Source organism: Microtus oregoni, unplaced genomic scaffold, assembly GCF_018167655.1.
Source record: "Microtus oregoni isolate MIOR12 unplaced genomic scaffold, Mior012 000002F_ref0000024, whole genome shotgun sequence".
NCBI classification, from domain to species: Eukaryota; Metazoa; Chordata; class Mammalia; order Rodentia; family Cricetidae; genus Microtus; species Microtus oregoni.
In genome coordinates, this window is record NW_024543061.1 from 65,219,069 (window position 1) to 65,238,312 (window position 19,244).

Here is a 19,244-nt window from a genome sequence, read left to right on the forward strand (position 1 = left end):
TGGGGAATAGGTGTGTGTGCAGATGTATGTTAGTGTGGATGTGTGTGTGTGTGTAGAGTGCCTATGTGTGTACAGATGTGTATGTTAGTGTGCATGTGTGTGTGGAGTGCCTGTGTGTGTGTGCAGATGTATGTTAGTGTGTGTGTGTAGTGTATGTGTGTGTGTAGATGTATATTAATGTGCTTGTGTGTGTGCAGGTGTATGTTACTGTGCATGTGTGTGTTTGTGGAGTGCCTGTGTGTGTGCAGATGTGTGTTAGTATGCATGTGTGTGTGTAGTGTATGTGTGTGTACAGATGTATATTAGTGTGTGTGTGTGGAGTGTATGTGTGTGTGCAGATGTATGTTAGTGTGCATGCGTGTGTGCAGATGTATGTTAGTGTGCATGTGTGTAAAGAGTCAGGGCCTGAGGCTATATCTCAGAGAAAGATTGTCTATCATGCACAGGCCTTGGATTCAGGCCTAGCAGAGAACAAGTGTGTATGTGTGTGTGTGTGTGTGTGTGTGTGTGTACAGATGTATGTTAGTGTGTGTGTGTGTGACTCTTTGGGAGAGTATTAGAATGAAACCATCATTTCCACCCATCTCCCTTTCCAAAGGTTTGAACTTGTGACCAGGATTTTTATCTTCTGTTGTTTGTTTCGAAAGAGGGTCTCTCTATGTAGTCCTGGCTGTCCTGAAGCTTGCTAGGGAGGCCAGGCTGGCTTCAAACTCATAGAAATCTTCCTGCCTCTGCCTGCTGCCTGCTGGGATTAACGGCACGTGCTTCCATGCCTAACCCACAGTCTTTGTTCATAAAACACCGGCTAGGGTCCAAACAGGCTGTTTTCATGAGATCTGGCCTGTGGGTGACGGGGACAGAACGTGTTCACATACTTCCTCTCACCCGGCTAAGTTGGCTCCAGTAGAGGCGTTATTTTAAAAACCCCTGGGATTTAGCCCTGGAAGTTGGATCCAGGAGCCATGTTGCTGTAATCTGGTTCTCTCCCCTAGCCTGGACCATGCTGCCACTGGGAACCTATTGCTCCTGGTCTTGGTTGTCTGTGGGGGCACTCAGGGAGTCTTAGGGACCAAACCGAACTGTGGTGGTGTGGCAGCTTCCCGGAGCTCTCCCTCCTGGCTCTTTAGGCCTTATCAGCCTGGAAGTACTTCTGCTACTGCTTCCTGCCATTGTTTTCCCGTTGGTCATTAAGAGAAGGCCAGTGCCCTGTTGTGGCGGCTCACAGCTATCGTGGTGCAGAGGGCTGGGTCCTTGGCCACAGCCTGGGCTTTATCTCCCTGACTGTGGGGACTTTGCAGTCCCTGGGCTGCTTGACAGCAAGATTGCTCAGAGTCTGAGCCGGTCTATCCAGTGGTTGCTGAGAACATGACCTAGGAGTGCTGGAACTACTGCGCAGTGACCAAGTTTCTCAAGGGACCTTGAAGAGACAGCCCCTATCCGCAGGGGAAAGGTATGATGGCTCAGTCGTGGGAGGGAGGTCCAAGGCTGACCCTTGCCCCAAGGTGCTGGCTGGGGTTCCTATGCCTGGAGCAGAAGGGGTTTGTTTGGAGAGGTGATTAGAAGCTAGCCTGATTCTAATGTCCTTTCTCTCCTTACTACTGGATTCTGCTTTTCTTGCTGCAGAGGCTTTCCAGCCTGGCAGGACTTAGATGAGATTGACAGTCACTTTCCCCTCCCCTCTTGGGTACCAGCTGGGAGTCACTGATGGTCCAGTGTGTTGGGAGGACAGGAGAGAGGGGCACCTGCTTGGTGACCCAGTTTTGGCTATATAAAGGAACAAAGGGTTCAGTTCCCATTCATGAGATGCTGGATTTCTCCCTCTTCATTGATTTGAATGGGCATTATGTAGGAAGAGTGATTCCCTGACTGCCTCAGGTGGCACCGTCTGTGTTTCCTGTAACTTTCTTCAGAAGAGAGGGACTGGGACATGGGCTCTGAGGGTTGGGACGCTGTGCTCTGTCAGCTCCTGTCTGGTGGGCTGTGGCCTGAGGCACATTGCAGAGAAAGTTCCTCAGATCCAGGGCTGTTAGTCCCCTGTCCCCTTGTAAAGGGCATTCAGCAAACATTGCTTGAGCATGTACTGGGTGTTGAGTGTCCTTGCAGATCCCGGGGACATTGTTGAGAGAGACAGTCCCTGTTCTAAAGGTGCTCATGGCCCAGGGTAGAGGACCAATAAGTATTCAGTGGTGACCTCTGACTGGTCTGCGAGTCTGATTCTGATGGTAGCAACAGAAGGGCCAGCTCCTTCTCTTCCTAGTTGGGTGCCCAGCATGGTGACTGAGTGGCATTATGTTTCAGCTGCTGTGGGGACCTGGGATACCAGGCTAGCCTTGACAGGAGAAGAGAGACAGTACCTCCTCACCCCAGGTGGTCCTGTCACTAGTGTCTGGAGAGGGTGCCCAGCAATGTAGGGTAGGGCTCACCTAGATCGTTGTTTTTAGGCCTGGCACTGGCATTGGAGCATTTTGGGCACTAGTTCCCCATCTTCAAGGGAGGCATGGGGAGCCACTGAGGACACACACACACCATTTTTATTTATTTATTTTTGAGACAGGGTTTCTCTGTGTAGCTCTGACTGTCCTGCAACTTGCTCCGTAGACCAGGCCAGCCTTGAATTTACAGAGACCCATCTGCCTCTGTCCCCATATAGGCTTAAGAAAATGCCACATTGCTGGATGCATTGACAGTAGCTTGTCCCAACAGCCATCTTTCTGGACAGTGAGAACCAGCTCATTTCTTTCCCCTTTATTTTGCAGATGAATTGTGTCAGGTTTGAGATCTGGCTCCTTGCTCTGGTCCTCACCTGGCCAGGTAGGTACCAAATGCTTTATTTCCTTACCCTTGCCCAAGGCTACTGAGAACATCTCCTTCCAGGACTAAATACATGTGTCGGAGTGCATCTGTGCTCAGTCTGTGTTAGATTTGTGACTTTAAGTCAGTGGTCACCTCTTATGACAGTTATAAAGAACATCCTGTTTCTGATTTATGCCCCTCCCCACCGCTGCCAACTGAATATCTGAAGAGACAAGGTGGCACAGAACTGTCCCATGTGACAGGAGCACTGAATGGGAGAGACTGAATCTAGTAGACATGTGGTCATCTTGTTGAACTTCCAATAGCATTGATGCGGGGGCTGCCAGTTAGAGAGGAGATGCTACTGCGCTAGAGTCCCACAGAGCCAGCGTCAGAGGACCGGGTTCTAGGCCCCCCTCCCCACTTCTCACCACACTGCTTGTTCTCCTGTTCTTCCCTCACTGAGATTTGAGAATGGCAGTAGTGCCTTCTGACCATGTGCCGTGAAGCAGAGTGAAGAGATAACCGCTGGAACGCCCAGTGATGGACCACGGATGACTAACTCCTCTTGTGTTTGCTTCTCTAGTCTTACAATTTTCTCTTTTTATAACTTAAAATTGTTTATTATAAATTCACACTCATGGTACTCAACTGCTTGCCTTCCTTCCTTCCTTCCTTTAATTTTTTTAAAGAAAACAAACTATCTTTTCATTTTAAATATCAGTCCTAGTTCCCTCTCCCTCCCCTTCTCCAATTCCCTCTACCTATCCACCTCACCCCTGTCCACTCCTCAGAAAGAATAAGGCACATTGCTAATGGGCAACATTGCCTAAGTCAGTAAGTTTCAGTATAATGAACACAGGTCCCAGAAGATGGTTTCTCCATTATTGTCCCAAGTCTGGGGTCATGCTCACAGGCAAGGGGAAATGGAAAATTCTTCCTTGTTTCTATTTTCTGTCAGTTGCAAGCCCATTTCTATGAGCCCAGAGAGCTTTGGGCTGATGGTCACAACATGCTCATCTGTGCAATCTTCCTTCAGGGACCGTCTGCACAGAAAAGACTCAGGACCGCCCATCGACGGCCCGATGCAGCCTCTTTGGGGATGACTTCATCAACACCTTTGATGAAACCATGTACAGCTTTGCTGGAGGTTGCAGTTACCTCCTGGCTGGGGACTGCCACAAACGCTCCTTCTCCATTCTCGGTGAGTCCTGGATACCCATGGCAGGATCTCAGAACAGGGGCAGCTGAGCTGGGGGAGGGTTCCAACTCTCACGACGCACCTGAGATTGTAGAGGGCAGTGGCCTTCCCATGACACCTTCCCTTGAGGACAACGGTCTTTCCATGATGGCACCTTCCCTGAGTCTGGTGTGAGGGTCTGTCTATGCTGTTTTAGTGATTGTGTCCGTTGCTGTGGGTCCAGACAAGATTCCAGGGGTTCAAAATTGCAGAGAAAAAGGATGATGTCGAAGAGCTTGAGATATGTGGAATTTGGAATTAAGAGGTTGAACACTGTTGTTTTATCTTTGGCATAGTGACTGCACCTTAATCTACTGCTATTTTAGTCAGCAATTGTGACTCTGCCATTACTGGTCTGCTTCTCTGGCAGCAGCCCAGCTGCGCAGGCCACAGCCTGGTGGGAATTTTATTCCCATTGAGTCTGCCTGAGCTGCTAAAGGTAGCTTGTCTGTCGTTCTGTTTATAAATAAGACTTGAGATTCAAAAGCTGGGGTGAAAACTTGCTAGCTCAGAGAGGTTTAGGAATACATGGCTAACCTTCTCTCCCTGCTGGCATCTCTAAAAAAGAGAGTGTCCTTCTGTTCTGTCAAAACAAGAAAAACTGTGCCACTCCAACACCCTCTCTACTACTTCCTGTGCATCTCTCTGTCTCTCCTGGATGCCCTCTGATGCTCTATGCTTGATTTTGTCAACTAGTTGCTAACTTAGCATCCTGACCCAAGATTAATTTTATATAATTAATGCAAATGTAAACTCAGGGTTCACAATGCGACTGAATATCCCCCAACATTTTCCCCATTTGTCTGAACGAAAAGGAAAAGTTTTAACTCTAACACAGTAAAATGATATACAATAAGAACACTAATCATGTAAGGATTACAATCACAATGTCTAGTCCATTTATATTTGGCAAATTCAAAGAAACTACTCTATTATCTATCCTATCTTAGTGATTGCAAAGTTTTGTACATAATTCACTTTCAATTATAATGTGTATTACTAACCCAAAACTATTTTCTTAGACCTCAAAACATTTTCTTAAACAATTTAAGCTTTTATGCCTCTCAACCTTATATACTTTATATCTCTTTTGTGAGTCTCTTTTCTGAATGTGGTAACAAGGAAAACTGTAACTTTATCTTGTTATCAACTCCACTGGAGACCTGAGAAGGATATAGTATCACCTTAGTAAACAGGAAGTGCAGAGCAAACAACCTCTGAAACCATAGAAATGACAGAAACAGCTGGCTGCCTGGATTCATTTTCATGTGGTCATCTAGTTGAACTTCTCATAGCATAAATGAGGAGGTTACCGGTCAGAGAGGAGATGCCACCACATTCACCTTTGTCCTACAGGCTTAGACTACCTGACAGACTTTTCTGTAAAACAGCAGTTTTGAAGGACTGTCCTACCTTGGCAAAGTCAGACAGTTGCCTTCTTTTGTGTCCTACTCATTCAGTTTGGACAGCATACTGTCAGCAACTGAGGCAAGGGCAGTTTCTCACCCAGTGGCTAACTTTGCCACAACAAAAGCAAGCTACATATGGAGGTTCTTCAATGTCATCATCCTTTTATGAAGTAAATTGGTGCTGCCAGGAACAGATATGTCTCACTCTCGTGGGCTATTAAAACATCTTAAATGCCATATTCTATAGGTCTCTGAAGTGTTTGAAGACCACCTATCTAAAATCTATCTCTGTTTAACTTTGTAAACATCTAACTTAACTACAAGTTTGATTATTATATATGACTAACTACTAACCTGTATTTCTTGTAATGGTCTGTCCTGTCCCTTTAAGAGACAAACCCCACCCACTCCCCTCCCCTTCCACTGAGGCAAGCAGATCTTCCTTCCACTTCCAGCCTGAGTTTCTTATTTTCCTCCTCCCCCACCTCTCTGTTTCAGAGGTAGCTTCTCTCCTCTCCTGTCCTCTCCTGTCCTCTCCTCTCCCCATTCTCCATTCTGAGGTTAACATATCTTTAAAATATATAGACTGATTTAATTCAGCGGCTTTTCTATTATCCAATCTCTCTCTGCAGTCCTTGTTCTTTTTCATTAGCATTAAAAAATTTAAAGTCAATAAAGTACTGTGTAATCTATCTCTGGGGTATCTTAATTACTCCTTTCTGTTTATTTTTTAAATTTATTTATCTTATGTGCATTGATGCTTTTCCATGGGTGTCAGGTCCCTGGAACTGGAATTATAGGCAGTAGCCAGCTGCCATGTGGGTACTGGTCCTCTGGGAAGAGTAGCCAGTGTTCTTTACCACTGAGCCATCTCTCCAGTCCCCTCCTTTCTGTTTATTAAGTGTATCTTTTAAAGTGAGATCAGATCTTTCTATAACTGCTAGTCCTGTAGGATTATGTGGTATACCTATAATATGCTTTATGTGGTAATATGCAAAAAAGTGTTTCATTTTATTAGAGACATAAACTGGAGCATTGTCAGTCTTAACTTGTATAGGTATCTCCATGATGGTCATAACTTTTAATAAATGTGTAGTTACAGAATCCTTCTTTACAAAATTTAAAGCAGTTGCCTATTGGAATAATGAATATGTATCTATGGTATGATGCACATATTTTAATTTTCCAAATTCTGAAAAATGAAACACATCCATTTGCCAAATTTCATTTGAGTACCTTTTGGTATACTTCTTGCAGGTAATGAAATTTGATTATACAAAGAACAAGTAAGACATTTTCTTGTAACTTCCTTGACTTGTTGCAAAGTGATAGAAAAATCTTTTTTCAAACCTTTGTTGTTAACATGGTGTTTCTTATAAAATTCTGAGGCATCTAGTACACTTCCTACCAATAGCTGATCACTTTTATCATTAACTTGTGCTAGAGGGCCTGGGTAGATCTGATATGTGTTATATACAAAGGGTGATTTCTATTTTTGATTAATCATTATAGTTGAATAAATTACTCATTGTAGAGCCTGTGTTATATACAAAGATATGTGTTATATACAAAGGGTGATTTCTATTTTTGATTACTCATTGTAGTAGAATTAACAAAGTTAATTCTAAATCATCTGGAATAAGTTCAGCAATTTCAATATGTAAAATAACTCTTTGCATATTGAGAGTCTGGAACTATATTAAGAAGTTCTGAAGAATCTAATAATACCATGAGAATAGCTTATAATTCTGATTTTTGAATGGAATCATGAGGGCCTTGAGTCACTTTACTCAATTCTCCTGAGTATAACCTGCCTTTTCTGATTTATTTGCATCAATATAGAACATAGGGGTTCCAGAAATTGATGTTCCCTGTACATTGTGAGGAAGTATCCAACTATCTCTCTTTATAAACTGAAGTCTCTTGCTTTTGGGATATTTATTGCTAATCTCTCCCACAAAATTGCTGCAAGCTCCTTGCCAATGTTCATTTTCTGCCCAAAATGAGTAAATTTCAGCATTAGTAAAAGGTACCACATTTTTTTCTGGGTCTATTTCTGCTAATTGATAAAGTCTTAATTTTCCTTTCAGAATCAGTTCAGAAACTTTTTCTACATAGGTCTTTAATATTTTTGCTCTTTGTGTGGTAAAATATCCAATTGAAGATATTATCTTCTCTCTGCATAAGAATTCCTGTAGGAGAATGAGTAGAAGGTAAAATAACCAGACCACAGTCGAGCTCTGGCTCTAAGCTATCCACATGTGTATTCTATAATTTCTTTTTACCAGTAATTCTCTCTCAGCTTCAGCTTCAGTTTATAGCTTTCTTGCACTATTTAAGTCCTTATCACCTCATAAAGTTTGAAATAAATTACTTAATTCTTGAACTGCTAGTCCAATTGTGGGCCATAGCCAATTACTATCTCCCAGAAATTCTTGAAATTTATTAATTGTTCATAATTGATCTCTCCTGATTTGTACTTTCTGTGGCTGAATTTTCTATAAACTTATCTTATATCCTAAATAATTAATAGTATCTCCTCTTTGTGTTTTTTTCAGGAGCAAATTTGTAATCCCCAACAAGGCAAAATTCTTTTTTTTTTTACTTCATCAAACATTTTTCTAAAGTATCTGTCTCTGAATCAACTGATTTCATCCATATAGCGCTAAATTATAGATTGAGGAAACTGATTAAAAATCATTTCCAATGGCTATTGTACAAAATATTGACACAAAATAGGGCTGTTTAACATCCTTTATGAAAGAACCAAAATGTGATCATTAAATATAGACTGTCTTTGCAAAGCAGCATGCTGGCCCTCACTGGGAAGCTAGTCTTGGGAATTTTCAGTAGCTCTAGCCCTCCTCATTGTTCTATGACAGAGCTTCCTCTCTCCACCATGTTTTCCATTGTAACTGAGGACCATCTTCTAGTACTGCTGTAACTAAGTATTTCCAGTCTTGTGGAATAATTCTGTTCCTAGTTGCCCATGAATTTAATTTCTGCTTCACAAAGGATAAATGCAAACCATACTAAAGGATCACTTTCTTTTTTCTTTTGGCTTTTTGAGACAGGGTTTCTCTGTAGCTCTGGAGACTGTCCTGGAACTAGGTCTTGTAGATCAGGTTGGCCTTGAACTCACAGCTGTCCCTGCCTCCCTAGTGCTGGGATTAAAGGCATGCACCATCACTGCCTAGCTAGGACCACATTCTTAAATCTCTTCAAATCTAACATTTCTACAGAATTCCAGATAACTTCTGCATAGCCTTGGGGGCACCTATCATCTGGTGGTCATTTTTGCATGGCAACTGGATAAATTAATATTGGTGTTCTAATAACTTTAGGCTGTTCCTCTTAATTTTCACAATGCAATTGAGTAGCAGGTTTTGCTTTAAAATCCTTTGTTTGCATTTGAGTATTTTTCTTATTTTCATTAGTAGGTCTTTCTAAAGCTTGCATCATGAATAATAAGTCCTAAGACTTGTATCTTATCACCCAATTTTTTCTTATTTTCATTAATAAGTCTTTCTAAAGCTTGCATTTTAGTAGTTAAATTATTATATTTGACAATTTCAAACCATTTTTTTACGATTTTTTTAATTCCACATTTTAAAGGATAAGTATTAATTACCAAACTGATAATAATTGCAATCAACAACATGCCAGTCTCAGGTAAGTCATTTACCCCCTCATTTAATTTTTCTTTATCAAACCATCCATAGTAGCACAAAAGGGCCCTAGTGCCTGCATTGTAATGGTCCCTGTTCTTAACTTGGGAAAGATTTTTTTTTTCTAATATTATTTAACTCTTTCCTGAAAGACTCCCCAGGCGTCTCACCAAACCTGCTGACTTCTTGGTTTGTCTGTCTTGTCAGTGGCAAACTCAGGCCCCTTCTGCAATTTCTAAGCATGAGCCTGCTTTCCGGAGGCCCTGGCAGCAACCGTGGCAGAGCCAGGGGCTGTGACTTCTCTGTCTGTGTGGTCGTGCCACAGGCTGGAGTATCAAACGTTTTATCTTCGACATAGTGGCTGTGCCGTAACCTACTGCCATTTCAGCCAGCAATTGTGACTCTGCAGTTACTGGCCTGCTTCTCTGGCAGAGTCCGGCTGCTCAGGCCACAGCTTGGAGGGAATTCTGTTCCCACAGACTCTGACTCTGCCGTTGCTGCTAAAGGCAACTCGAACTAGACCTCTATCATTCTGTTTATAAGCAATGCTTGAGAATCAAAGGCTGGGGTGAAAACCTCCTAGTGCAGAGAGGTTGAGCAGTACTTAGATAACCTTCTCTCCTTGCTGGTGTCTCCAAAAACAGAGAGCTTCCTTTGGCTCCACCAAACAAAAAAACCTGTGTCACTCCAAATCTCTTCCTACTACTTCCTTTGCATCTCTCTCTCTCTCTCTCTCTCTCTCTCTCTCTCTCTCTCTCTCTCTCTCCTAGATACCCTCTGATGCTCTATGATTGCTTGTGACAACTAATTGCTAACTCAGTCTCCTGACCCAAGGTGAATCTTAACTAACACAAATGCAAATTCAGGGTTCAAAGTGTAATTGAATATCTCCCAACAGAATATTTCCTAAGTTTCCAGAAAAATGCCAATAGTCTATCTGTGTTGTGTCTGGATTCTCACTGCAGCTGTGGGAAGTAGGTATGATCATCTCTGAATACGAATGAAGGACTGCTTCCAAAGAAGACAGCTTCATCCTTCCTAGGAGGAGCTGGACCCCTGTCTCAGTCTGTTCATGTTGAAAGGCGCTCCCTCTGCACTAGGGAGAGAGAGTGCTCCCTAAAGTCAGAGGCAGTGACAGAGAACTAGGGTGTAAGAACTAATCTGTCGTGATGTGTGAGGTGGGGATGCTGTAAACCCAGCAAAGGGGTCCTCTGCCTTGAGATGACAGACAGATCTGCATCGTTAAGGAAACACTTTCAGGAACCTGTTAAAACGGGGAAGGAAGGCCTTGAGTTCAAGAGGGACTGCTGTAGTGGGGGTTCGTGGAAGGGGAGAGCAAGAGAGACGGTCAGACTCCAAAATTCCACAAGGAAGGAAAGGAAGATGAATGTTAGAGTCAAGGATTTGTGTGAGGCCCTTAATGGAACACTGCAAAAAGGCGCATCAGGGTAAAGAGGGTTCTGGTTAATCCCACTCGATAGGATTCCTGGTGAGGACCAGCCGGAGTGACTGATGTAGACCGTATGTTAGGGCGCCAGAATGAAGCGGCGTAAACGAATGGCAAACAGAATTAGCCAAGCAAGTTCAATATAATATATTTAGCTTTAATAAGGGGAGAACTTACAAAACCAGGGTTCCAGCGAAGAGCAGGAAACAAAAGGAAGTTCAGGGAACACACCTGCCAGATTTATAGGTAAACATTCGCCTAAGGGGTACCCACCCTACAAGCAAGGTGATTGGCTGGGGCTTCCACTACAAGTGACAGACAGGGAGGGTGTGGGATTAAGATTGGCGCATCTATCTTTGAACATATAACAAGGGTGAGGAATTTTTCTAAACTTCATTAATTAATAGTAATAACAATAATTGTTATCACTAGTGTGTACGTGTGCATATGCGTCTACATGTATGAGGGTACCATGGTTCATGTGGAGGTCAGAGAATGACTTTCAGGAGTAGGTTCTCACCTTCTGCCTGGTTGAGGCAGGGTCTCTCTTATTGTTTTTGTTGTGCTGTGTATTCTGAGCTAGCTGGCCCCTGAGCTTCTGGGCCAGTCTCCTCTCTAGCTCCACTTCTCACAAATGCACATCCCTGCATCTGGCTTTTAAAGGTGGGTTCTGGGGCTGGAGAGATGTCTCAGCCGTTAAAGGCTAGGCTCACAACCAAAAATGGAAAGGTGGGATCTGAGGTTCAAACTTCTGTCTGTGGGCTTGCATGCACAGCAGGTGTTTTTTCCTTTTTGAAACATCTCTTCTGTCCTTTCTTTTTTCTAGACTGGCCCAGTGGGATTCCCATAGATATTGGGCTATGTGGGTAAATACCAGGAAAGACTCCCAGGGTAGGCCCTCGTCTCGAGAGATCTGAAAGGAGCCTGACACAAGGTTGGCGGCATGCTTGACACATGGGTTGGAGAGCTCCATGGCGGCTTCTCCATCAGTCATGCTGTAGATGCATGTGCCATTCTGTGGATGCAGCATGTGTTGAGCTGTTTGGAAAGGGGTAGGCTGACGGCGGCCATGGCTGTGAGATCCCCTGATTTGGTATGGCCCAAGCTGGGCTTGAAGTGGAGCTTCTCCCACTTTAACCTTTTGGGTATTAGGATATAGGTGTGCACCAACTCTCCTGGCTTCCTCCCGCTTTTGAGATGCTCTCCAGTTTTCTGTTAACACAAGCTGGAGTCATCTGAGAGGGGGGAATCTCAATTGATGAAAGGCCTCTATAATATCCGGCTGTACATTTTCCTAAATAGTGATCAATGGGGGAGGGGCCACCCCATTCTGGGTGGAGCCACACCTGGGCTGGTGGTCCTCACTTCTATAAGAGAGCAGGCTGAGCAAGCCACGAGGAGCAAGCCAGTGAGCACCACCGTCCATGGTCTCCGCATCACCCCTGCCTCCCTGTTTGAGTTCCTGTCTTGACTTCCTTTGGTGATAAACAGTGCTGTGGAAGTGTAAGCCAAAACAAAACAAATCAAAACAAAAACAAACAAACAAACAAAACCCCCCACAAAACCCTTTCATCCTCAGTTTACTTTTTGGTCAAGGTGTTTCGTTGCAGTAATAGAAACCCTAAGACACTTTCAATCTTTTTTTTTTTTTTAAGACAGGGTTTCTCTGTAGCTTGAGCCTGTCCTGGAACTAGCTCTTCTAGACCAGGCTGGCCTCGAACTCACAGAGATCCACCTGTCTCTGCTTCCCAAGTGCTCGGATTAAAGGCATGCACCACCACTGCCCAGTTCCTAAGACACTTTCTTGGGGTATCTTTGCACTTGTTCTCCTGCCTGTTAACAAATCTGTTACAGAATGCCTTTGGCATCCCTCCTCGTTCCCTGTGCTCTAGGAGCCCCCCAAGGGCAATGACAATATCTTGTTCTTCTTTCTTTTCTGAAGTTGAGTAGGATCTCTGCCAACAACAACTAGAGAAAGATCCGTGAAGCCTGGTGTTGTGTTGTATTAAAGCAATGGTTCCCAACCTGTAGGTCATGACCTCTTTCTGGGTTGAATGACCCTTTAACAGGAGTTGCCAAGACCATCAGATAACACAAATATTTATATTACATTTCACAACAGTAGCAAGATTACAGTTATGAAGTAGCAATAAAAATTTTATGGCTGGGTTTCACCACAACGTGAGGAACTGTCTTAAAGGGTCACAGTATTAGGAAGGTTAAGAACCACTATATTAAAGAAAAGTATTCACCTGCAGTGGTGATGCACGCCTTTAATCTCAGCACTCAAGAGGCAGAGGCAGGAGGATATCTGTGAGTTTGAGGCCAGCCTCATCTATAGAGCAAGTTCCAGGACAGCCAGGGCTACAAAGAGAAACTTTGTGGTGTGTCTCCCCACTCCCCAAAAGCAAAGTGACATTTAGGAGCCTTGAGTGTGGGGCTTGAGTTAGCTGGAGAAGACAGGGAGGTTTTTCATGCACTGGGGGAAGAACGAGCCAGGGAGAGGCAGGAGGGAGGGAGTGTTCCTTGTGAGGAGCCAGGGTGGCAATGACTAAGCCTGGAGAGATGCATCAGGATCACCCAGGGGACTTCTACAGCTATTGCTTGGTTTTAACCCCTGAGTTCTGATTCCAAAAGCTTGGGAATGAGACTAAGAAGCTCATGTCTGGTCATTTTCCTGCTGCTGGAGCTGGTGCTTATGCGGACCAAATGTTGAGAAGCATGGGGTTTGTCTGAGTTAGGGCTGCTATTGCTGTGATGAACACCATGACCAAGGCATCTAGGGGTTATTCAGCTGATACTTTCACACCACAGTTTGCCATCAAAGCAAGTCAGGATGGGAACTCAAGCAGGGTTAGGGTTCAAGCAGGGTAGGAACCTGGAGGGAGGAGCTAGTGCAGAGGCCATGGAGGGTGCTGCTTACTGGCTTGCTCCTCTTGGCTTACTCAGCCTGCTTTCTTATAGAACCCAGGGCCACTCGCCCGGGGACCACCACCCACAATGGGCTGGGCCCATCCCCATCAGTTACTATTTAAGAAAATGCCATCCAGGCCTGCCTATGACCTGATCTTATGGAGACATTTTCTTCATTGAGGTTCCCACCTCTCAGATGACTTTAGCTCGTGTCAAGTTGACACAAAACTATCAGGCACAAGATCGTAATTATGGGTGAGTTGGATGAAGCTGAAGTACAGGGTTTTGAATCTGATTGGCTGTGTGTCTTGGTTCCTTATCTATTGCTGTCAAGAGACACCTTGACCAAGGTAAAGTATAGAAGAAACAGTTTATTAAGGCTTACAATTCCATAGGGTGAGGCAATGACCATCATGACCAGGACCATGGAAGCAGTCAGGCACGCAGGTGTGGGTCTGGAACAGTAGCAGGGGGCTTACATCCTCATCTGCAGGTAGGAAGCAGAAGGAGGGAGGGAGAGCCAACTGAGAGTGTCATGGCTTTTGGAACTTCAGCGCTCACCCCCAGTAAGACACTTCTTCCAACAAGGATATGCCTCCTAATCCTTCCAAATAATTCCACCAACTAGGGACCAAGTATTCAAATATATGAACCTATGCGGGGCACTCTCATCAAACCACCACAGGGTGTCTGCTCCATCCATCAGACCAGAAGGAAGCAGGGTGGAATCTCGTGCAGCAAGGAAGGGTCAGGAAGAGCTAGAGTACTGGTGAAGGGTGCCGAGAAGTGTCTTAGTCACTGTCAAGGTGTTGTGAAGAGACACCTTGACCACAGCAACTCTTATAAAGGACAGTGTTTAATTGGGGCTGGCTTACAGTTTCAGAGGTTTAGTTCACCATCCTCATGGTGGGGAGCTTGGCAGCACATAGGCAGACATAGTGCTGGGGAAGGAGCTGAGAGTTCTACATCCGGATCTGCAGGGAGCAGGAAGAGACACTGGGCCTGGCTTGAGCACTTTGAAACCCCAAAATCCAACCCCAGAGATACACTTCCTTCAACAAGACCACACCTCCTAAACCCTGTCAATTGGTACCACGCCCTAATGACCATTCAAATCTGTGAGATTACCGGGGGCTGTTCTTACTTAATCCAGCACACCCAGAGATATGGGAAGCAAGGATTGTGTGGGTGGGTCACAGTCACAAGATTGTAGGAGGAGGGCCTACTTGTTTGTCCCAGCCACCTAGAACCAAAAGTAACCACACAGAAATTATATTAATTATAACACTGCTTGGCCCATTAGCTCTTGCTTTTTATTGGCTAACTCCTACATCTTAATTTAACCCATTTCTATTAATCTGTGTATTACCACAAGGTCTTGGCCTACCAGCAAAGTTCCAGCACTTCTATCTCTGGCGGCAGATCCATGGTGTCTCTCCCTGACTCTGCCCTTCTTCCTCCCAGCATTCAGTTCTGTCTTCCCTGCCTACCTAAGTTCTACCCTATCAACAGGCTAAGGCAGTTTCTTTATTCATTAACCAAGAAAAGCAACACACAGACTGAAGGCCCTCCCACACCATAAGATGGGAGCTACAAAAGGCCAGAGACATCCTCAGGATGTAACAAGCTATGGAAGCCACCCTAAACACTGGGTTGTTGGGGGGGGGTCCCACCTTGCTTCAGAAGCAACAGCTAGGGACTAGTTTAGGAGAGCAAAATCTCCTCCTACCCCAAGTAGGAGGCAGGAACTCAGGTCTGCCACTGAGGTGGCCCCAGTGTGTATTCTAAGGGAACTCTCTCCACTTAACCATCATGGCAGAGAGGTACAGACATCCTACCTGATGACCGTGGGCACTGGTGCATCAGCATGGAAGGGTAGGAGTAGCAGAAGACTGTTTAGATTGTGTCTTTAAAAGATCTTTATTTTTATTTGTATGTGTGACTGTATGCCATGTGGATGCTGGGGCCCGCAAGTCCCTAGAGCTACAGAGTTACCTGGTAGAGGCGTTGGGGAGTACATGCTCCTTACTGTTGAGCCATCTCTCCAGCCTCGACACAAGGTTTTGTCAAGGGAAACAGTTATCACTCAGTTTTCTACCCGATGGCTTCAGATTCAGGGGGGGAGACGCTGATGCCCTGGGGGGGGGGGTTGCTGCCTTGGATCTGTCTGCTTTAGCTTTGCTCTGCCTGGAGACAGGTTAGTAATCAATACACACGGAATCTTAGGTCCAGGCCACACCTTGACAAAAGCCAGGTAAAGAAGGATTCCTTTTGGCTCAGAACTGGCTACAAGGGTAGTCACAAGGTCAGAAGCATGAGGCAGCTGGTCACACCACATCCACAACTGGGAAACAGAGAGCAACAAGCGCTTATTGACAAAGACCTTTGCTCTTTCTTGTTCAGTTCAGGACCCAACCCAGGATATGAGGCCAATTATGTTTAGGGTGGGTTTTTCTACTTCAGTGAGCCCAACCAAGACAATCCTTCTTAGGCATGCTCACAGACCAGCCTAATCTAGATACTCCTTCCCAGAGACTTCTTTTCTAGATAGTTCTACAGCTTAAGTCCACAGCTGAGAGTAACCATCACACCCACTTTGACTACTTGGTTCTGGTTAGCACCGGGTTCATCAACTTGGGTCAATCGGCTTATATTCCCCAGGACTTGGAGGCTATGCTCCTAGGGGAAGCCGGAAGTGTAGAAAGAGCCATAAACACTTCTCCATCAGAGTTCCCAGTCTCCTGGCTTTAAGGTTCAGGCAGTGTGAGGTGCAGGTGAAATCAGCTCTTTGAAAATGTGATCTGGTATCCAAACTAAGTTACAAAAGCATCTGGGCCATTGTGGAATGTCCGTTTATTGAATTCTCACGTCAGAGTCACACACTGCAGGCCCTCAGTGAACTTCTGTCAAGGTCAGGTTTTCTTTCATGGTAACCCCTCCTGCTACCACACAAGGCTGTACCACAGGCCCAGCCTCGTGGCTTTTCCTTTTCTTTGTTTTGGTTATCCAGGAGGCATTTTGAGATTCAAGGAAGGTCCATGCACTTCCAGATATCCCTGTTGATTCCCCACTGGTTTAGGATTCTTATCTCATGACAACTTGCTCCTCTCAGGGGTCCGCGTCAGTCTTCTGGAAGCTGTGGCTCAGAACCGGTTGTAGCGCAAAAGATTGATTTGTAGATCGGCATCTCCACCCAAATCCCACTATCACACCAGGAAGATGGGTGGTAACTTCTTCTGTGGGTATTAGTGGTGTGTGGGAGGCAGCTGGAGCCGTGTCGGGGATGGGACTAGAGTCAGGTCAAGGGAAGGAACCTGGGCCTTGGGCCCTAGGTTTTGTTTCTAGGCCCAGGATCATTTTGTGCTCAATTGTTCTCCAGTGACATCCGGTTTCCTTGGTTCTAAACCATTTACATTCCTGTCTGTGCGTTTGTGGGCCTTGTTCATATCCTGGGTAAAGTGTTTGTGTCTGTACTTGAAAGCCCACTTGATAGTAAGGGGAGCCCTCCTGTGAGCACGGTCCCGAGCCAAGGTTTCCTGTCTTCTGCGGTGAACACAGGACCCCCCCTCCCCCTCCCCCCCAGAGAGACCCGGGAGTCCTGATTCCTCCTGCTCTGTAGAACCTTCTCTTTCTGAGTCATGGCAGCAAGATCCGGCTCCCAAATTAGCCCAAGGAGAACCAAGAGCAACCGGAACTCTGTCGAGTCACTTCCACAATCCAAGCTTCAACTTCTGTGTTCTGGGTCAGAACTGGGTTAGGCGTCTGGATGGAGGACTCCCTGCTGCAGATTCGTGGTCGCTACAGTCGTGTTCCTTAGACATGCGGTATCCGAGTGCCCCTCTGATGTCTGAGAGTGACTCCTATAATGCTTCAGATGGGGCAGGACGTTTCCTGCACCCACCGAAGGCGTGAGGGTTGATGGCTCACAGCTCACTGAGCATTTTGTTCAAGGCCAGCTAGGAGCCTGGCTGGTTTGTCTTTCTTCTTGGTGGACACCCAGCCCCTCTTTTCCCAGTAGTGCTAGGAAGTGCTGCCTTGGAGGTTTATGGTGCGTGGAGTTCCCTTGTGGGGTCAGTGGACACTTGGAGCAGCCAGCTTTCCTGATGGTGGTGCAGCATCTGCAGCAAGGAAACAGGGGAATGAGAAGGAAGGAGCTTAGCGTGCCTGTTGGTGTCAGTGGGTTGCTGACCTGCGGCACTGAGAGATCCTAGTTAGGCCGCTTCATCTCGCCAGAAGATGCGAGACTGGGATCAGAAAACTTGTGTGTTCTGTTCCAGGTGAGTAGTGTAAACCATTCTTAGTCAGAGTGGTTTCCCCACCAGAGGACAGCTGCCAGTGTCTGGGTACATACTAGTTGGGTTACAACGGAGTCCCCCCAAAACCAACAAGGAGACATAAGTCCCATATGTAAAAACAAAGAGCCTTTATTCAAGTTCGAATTTGAACTCTCCATGTGTTCAATGCATTGGCACGATCAGAGAGCCTGGAGCTCAGTTGGGATGGATATTTTATAATAGCAAAGGTTGGGGTGAGGGATTTCTAAGGTTCAGGACCCCTGACGTTTGTCTAGGTGTGTCTTGGTGAAAAGGAATGGGTTTGTGCTGGGCTAGGGACATCAGGTCTACATCCTGTCTACAATGGTTGGAACGTTAGGTGTTTCCTTTGGATGCTGATTGGCCCGTTCTGGGGTGGTGCCTGGGTGGTCCCAGTTTGTAGTTTTTTCTGGAGTAAGGTGTTGCCTTAGGGTAAACTGAGTCTCAGGCCTACTTGCTTGGTTTCTATGAAGCCTGTCTTGGTAAGTGTGTACCGAGCTGCCCTGGGTCCTACACTACAGATATCCAGTGTGGGGCCAGGATGCCACTACCTATTCTGCCATTGGTAGTGGGCCCAGTGGCAGAGTATCCAGCCCCCAGTCAATGGTGGTGAGATGATGAAATCAGAGTGCATATTTAAGCCTCCATTTCACTGATGGTAATATGGTATCTATTTTCCTCAGGTTTGATGGTACATGCACAAAATCCTCACACTTGGAAGGGTAAGGTGACCTTGAGTTCAAGCCAAGCCTTTGCTAAACAGTGAGATGCTATCTCTTGAAGGAAAGAATAAAGAAAGGAAGGGGAAAGGAAGGAAGAAAGGAAGAAAGCATCCAGTTGAGGTCATTGTTGTTCAAACTGAGCTATAAGTCATGGCTGTAAGTCGCATTTGCAAAGAATAGCCAATGTCAGAAAACTTCAGCGTGAGCGGCACAGGAAAGGGTGGAAACAGAAACCCTGTCCTGGGTCATGAAGAAAGTCTGGTTTGACTGTGACACTTAGTAGCCACTTATCCAGATGGCCTCTGAGACCCTCCCCACTGTCATAGCATGCCCTTTAAATACCACTAATCCCCGGGCCACTCAGCAGTGGATGTGGGCCAGCTGCTAAGGTTCTCCACAGTTCTGCCTTCACTGAAGGTCCCAGTGCTAAATCTGACCTGACCCTACATTGGATTTCTGATGTCTCTGAGTAGCAGATGGGGCTTGGTTACCATAACCAAACTATCCACTTCAGGACCCCCTATTGTAACAGTAGGTAAAGATCCTGGGCCACTAGTTCTGCCCTGCTCACATCCGGCTTACCTTGACACTACCGTTCCCTGGACTTCCTGATTCTGTCCTGGGGTCCCGAGCAAGTCCTTCAAATGTTGTGCTGTAGGGCTGGTGACTCTCAGGGTCACTATGTGGGGATCCACATTCCACAGCTTTTATTACACAAAGTCAGTTTGTCCTCTTTCTT

The 19,244-nt window shown here is 45.5% G+C and overlaps 1 protein-coding gene across 1 annotated transcript in view; it reads left to right on the plus strand.

The window, feature by feature from the left end:
* Positions 1–1,246: 1,246 nt before the first annotated feature.
* Vwf (von Willebrand factor) overlaps positions 1,247–19,244 on the plus strand; it is a 144,896-nt gene continuing 126,898 nt past the window's right edge. Inside the window, exons 1-3 of the mRNA XM_041641912.1 lie at positions 1,247–1,450; positions 2,757–2,811; positions 3,833–3,997. Coding sequence (XP_041497846.1) covers positions 2,757–2,811; positions 3,833–3,997 — 220 coding nt within the window. The 5' untranslated portion in view covers positions 1,247–1,450. The remainder of the gene's footprint in view (positions 1,451–2,756; positions 2,812–3,832; positions 3,998–19,244) is intronic.